The sequence below is a fragment of the Chrysemys picta genome, unplaced genomic scaffold, assembly GCF_011386835.1.
Source record: "Chrysemys picta bellii isolate R12L10 unplaced genomic scaffold, ASM1138683v2 scaf3828, whole genome shotgun sequence".
Lineage (NCBI taxonomy): Eukaryota > Metazoa > Chordata > Testudines > Emydidae > Chrysemys > Chrysemys picta.
Genome location: NW_027056529.1, coordinates 94 through 5,000, shown reverse-complemented (window position 1 = coordinate 5,000; position 4,907 = coordinate 94). Strand labels below are relative to the sequence as shown.

Sequence of the window (4,907 nt, the reverse complement as noted above, 5' to 3'; positions counted from 1 at the left end):
GGCTGTTCCCAGAGAGACCCTCTGTCTCCAGTCACTTCTGATGTCCTGCCAACCCCTCCTTGGCACCGATGGCTGGGAACAGCTCTGGATCTGTTTTAAGATTGAGACTATCCTGCAATCTGATCCCAACAGGGGAGAAGGGATAAGCCTTAGTAACCAGGAAAGAGGCCACAAGCATCTGATCAGAATCATGACAATTTATTTATAACATGAATTATATGGTGCTGAGAGGTTTTCCTCACCACTATATCAAACCACTTCGCCTGGGGGAATTGCTGCATGCAGAGATGAGCAGAGAGGATTCAGCAGGGCCCAGAATACAGCTCCATCACTCACGCATTTTCCTGCTCAACATTGGCTATGATGGGGAAAAGAGAATGTGAGAGAGTTACAGAGGAATCAATGACTCACGGAGGGGAAGCTTTCCCTCTTGTAGATCACCTCATTCTGGAGCTGCAGAGACACTGCCCTGACCAGACTATGGCTTCTCTACCACAGTGGCCGGACGCATCCCTAGAACATTCAGGGCTTCAGCCCCGACCCCTTTCCCAGCAGTGTTGAGTCACCCCAACCCTGGAAGATGGTTTTTCATTAATCTGTTTTGCTTTGCAGCCTGTTTTAAAAAAGCCCTGATGAGAAGAGGGATCCCAAGCTTGGGTTTTGGAAGGACTTGCTCTTGCTCTGTCCCAGCAACAGACACAGAAAGAAGCAGAGACTTGTCTTGACTGAGGGGGAGAACGTAATCTTGGGACTAACCAAGCCTGCTGCCTCAGACTCAAGGCCTGAATCTAGAACTTGACAATGCGGGGGAGTTGGTGTTCCCTTCTCCCCTGAGCACTTAGGGGTGCTGGCAGACCACCCCAGGACATGGGGCAAAAGAGAACAGCAACTTTTACAACCCTCCAGACAGGCTGAGGAGACTCAGGCTGGGTTTCAGCACTGTTCTAACTGAGCAGCCCTGAGCAGTCTGAAAACCTCACAGTCGTCTCTTCATACGCTACCTTTGCTGCAGGGGGCGCTGTACTCAGCAATGGCAAATTCATCTGGAAGACACAAGGGAAGGGAGATGTGATCAGGGCTGTGTGAGACCCAACCAAGACTCCTCACACTTCCACCAGGCCCTGCAGCAGAAAGCTGGCACCGCACCAGAGATCTCAGGCAGGAGAGGAGGGAGCCCTGTCTCCAAGGGCATTGAAGGAACCTCAGCTGGGCTCCATGGGAGGAAGGCAAAGGTTACCACAAGGCTACAGCACAACAGGCATCTCCAGTGAGTCTGTGCCAAGTGCCCTATGTCCGTTTGCACCTTGCCTGACACACGACCACTGGGGTTGCCGTTGGGCTCTGGTTTTGTCACCCCAATTTCCTAGCTGGGAACAGAGGAGTGAATGTGCCTCCCCCAGGTCACACCCAGGGCAGGATCTGAACCCAGGACCCTCCTAGATCCCTTTGGCTCTAACCTACGTGGATTAGCAGACCGAGGGGTCTGGAGCTTCAGATACTCCCATGGTGCGAGCATGAGGTCAGTGCAGGATGATCCCTAGCATGTAAACCCTGTGTGCCCCACAGTCTCATCCTGGAGCAGGGAGATGCTCAATCCCATATCCCAGCAGGTTCACTGTGGCTCTGAATGTGACTTCTCCCCCCTTATGACAGGCCCACCAGCCTCCACTGCTGCCAGCCCCACCCGCACACACACCTGTCTCATAGTAATCATAGACTTTCACCACCGTCGGCTTCAGGCTCTGCACGGGGAAGTCCTGTTCCACCGCGAAGGAGAAGCTCAGAGTCACATTGCTCACCTGAGAAGGAAACAGACGAGGCTCAGGAAGCTCTGAGCCACTTCACCCTCTCGTTCCACATCTCCTCCCCCCATCGGTGCCCCCCATGATCCTGCAGGTCCAGCATCTGCCCCCCTTGGCTGCAGGGCCTGGCAGGGATTCAGGCCCTGAGGGAGGTGGGATAAGCCCTGCCCAACCCCAGGGTATGAGCCGCTGTCCCTGATACCCGTAGGTGGGGGGAGATCAGGGCCCTGGCTCTGTGTTGGGGAAGTGCTGAAGGGAAACACTGGGCAGGAATACATGGGTTTGTCTTTCCAAGCTGAGGCTTGGGAGATCCCCTCCCCTGGGCACTTCTATTGGGAGTACATTGGGGGTGACTCTTCCTGGCCCATTCCGGCCCCGTGCAGCCACTCACCTGCTCCATGTAGAGCAGCACGTGGTTGGTGCTCAGTTCTGTGCGGTGGATGTGGTGATGTCCTTCCAGCTGCCAGCAGCCAAGGGAGAGAAGCAGGATGTAACTGAGCCCCCCTTCGAACCACCCCAGAGCCCTAAGCAATGGGATGCTTCCACAAATTCATGGAGTCCAAACCCAGGAGGACCATTGTGATCATGTAATCTCACCTCCTGTATAACCATGGGTGTAGTTTGGGGACACTGGGGGGTGTTGTCCCCCCAAACTGCAATCCTTAGGCAGGTGTGGAATTTGCCCCCACACCACCCCACATGCGCAGCCCCATTGCCCTGACTGGAGCTGCCCCCACCCCCTGCCACAAATACAGAAGTGAAATTACGCCTATGTGTGTAACACAGGCCAGAGAACTTCCCCAAAAGAATTCCTAGAGCAGATCTTTTAGACAAAGACAAACATCCAATCTCGATTTAAAAATGGTTAGTGATGGAGAACCACCGGGAGCTTTTTCCCCTGGGGCTGTCAGGGAAGAGGTGTAGTATGTGTCCCCACCCAATTGGTGGACTGAGGTGTCAAGTGCATCTGAGGGGCTGGACCACAATCAAAGGCAGCACCAATTCCAGTATACCCAGCCTCAGTCAAACAGACCTAATAGTTCTTCCTCATTCTCTAGGTCTTAGACTGGCTAACACTGTCTGCAATGCCGGGGTCACTGCACAAGGTCTCCATAAGCCCAGGCTGGAGTCAGACATGGAAGGAGCTGCTGTCTACACTGCAGATCCTGCAGCTGGGAAATCTGCAGGTGAAAGGCTGATCTGAACTGGCCCCTGTGACAGAAGTGGGGTGGGGACTCTCAGACCCTTCAGGATTCCAGTGGAAAAGAAGAGAAACAGACGACATGGGGGGCCCTACTGCTGCAGATGAGACCAGGCTGCACCCATAATATGAGGGGTCAGGAATTGGAGCCCACTGGGGGCCAGATACCTCTCAGGTGGGGCTGAAGGCAAGGGGCTCTGGAGAGGTTATAGCCCATACACAGAACAGGCTGTTACCTTCCTCACTGATGACTTCACAGGAATGAATCCTGACAGCATCTTAACGTCAACGATGACCATGTTGGAGACGGGGCGTTTCCCTGTGTAACTGGGAGACCAAGTGGGAAACGAAACAAGGTTTAATACATCTCAGCACAGAGCTGATGCACCTCAACTCTGATTGGCACAGGTGCACACTCCCCCGATCTGTAGCATCTCCCACCCCACCTGCTTGTCCACCTGCAATCTCCTGGAGTGACCCATCCCCAGCCATAGGGCTCAAAGGCGCTGACTCCATGGGTGCTCCGGGGCTGGAGCATCCACAGAAAAAAACTGATGGGTGCTTAGCACCCACCGGCAGCCCCCCTATCAGCGCCTCTCCCTCTCCCCAGTGCCTCCTGCCCTGAAGCGTCCAGGAGGAGCTGCGGAGAGGGGGCGGAGCAAGGTTGGGGCACGCTTGGGGGAGGGGGTGGAATGAGGTGGGAAGAGGCGGGCGGGGGCATGATGGGGGTGGGAAGAGGCAGAGCAGTGATGGGGCCTTCAGTGAAGGGGTGGAATGGGGGCAGAGCCTGGGGGGGAGCACCCCTTGGCACATTAGAAAGTTGGCACCTAAACTAGGGCTGCTCTGGAAGGCCTGGGCCTGTGAGGGGAGTTACCTGATGTTTATGGCAATGCTAAAAGTCCTGTGGACCTGGGGGCTGTCACATGTCTCAGGGACCGTGTGCACCTCCAGCGCGAATGGTGCCTCTTCTGGCTTGGGGAGCACGTTGTACCTCAGGCTGGTCTGGAAGAGAATGCACAGTTCTATGTGAGCCTGTGCGTATCTCCTCTCTGCTTATCTCCTCTGCCTCCTTCCCCCGGTCCATCTCATTTCCTCCTTTGTCTTCTCTTTCTCCTTCCTCCTCTCACTAGCTCCCCATTCCCTAACTCTGGACATGCTCTCTCCTCACACCTTTTCCTCTTTTCTCATCCTTATCTCCATCTCTTTCTCCCTTCCCTCCCCTACCCATCCCACCTCACCCTGCCACCTCCAGGATGAGCCAGGCGCCCTCAGCAGCAGCCTCTCCCCCTGCCCCTGGGCCCCTCACCTGCACATAGACACATCCTTCTCCTGTCACCCCCGTGCTGTAGTCTCCTGGCACCTCTGGCAGTGCCACACGCTGGAGCAGCAGACGGTTCATGTGATCCACCTGGAACTGGGTCTGAAAGTTCCCTGTGGATTGCAGGGTCACTGTGGATGCTCCTCCGCTCTTGGTGTAAGTAGAGGCTCCATATCGGGACAGGGCCTGGAGCGCCACCACTGTGTCCTGCCAGACAAGAGATGGGCCCAGGCGCCCAAGGGAATGAATGAGCCATTTCTATGGGCCTGGAGCCCCTACCCCACCGGCTCCTACCACACAGCACCGCCCTGCTCAGAAAGGTTAGTTTTTCCCATTTCCACCCATTCTCTACCCATCACTCCCACAAGCCATTCACCTATTCCCTGGACCCAGATCCTCCAAGGTATTTTAGCACCTTTCTCCCACTGAAAGCAGCCAAGTGTCTAAGTACCTTTGGGAACGTAGGCCTTGGGAATTCTGACACTCCACTACAGGGAGCTGAGGGAAGAAGCCACCCACCCTCCCGTGAAGGAGCAACCTGAAGGGACAGCTGACAGGGCAGACAGATAACAGAGGCAGATGCACC

The 4,907-nt window shown here is 55.4% G+C and overlaps 1 protein-coding gene across 1 annotated transcript; it reads right to left on the bottom strand.

Moving 5' to 3' along the window:
* Window positions 1–182: 182 nt before the first annotated feature.
* On the bottom strand, window positions 183–4,528 carry LOC135980513 (alpha-2-macroglobulin-like; the record flags this gene model as incomplete). Its single annotated transcript, XM_065580477.1, has 7 exons — window positions 183–358; window positions 1,002–1,043; window positions 1,697–1,799; window positions 2,194–2,262; window positions 3,240–3,330; window positions 3,878–4,005; window positions 4,310–4,528. Coding segments are annotated over 7 exons (678 nt in total), but the record flags the coding sequence as incomplete, so codon positions are not given.
* Between the last annotated feature and the right edge of the window lie 379 nt (window positions 4,529–4,907).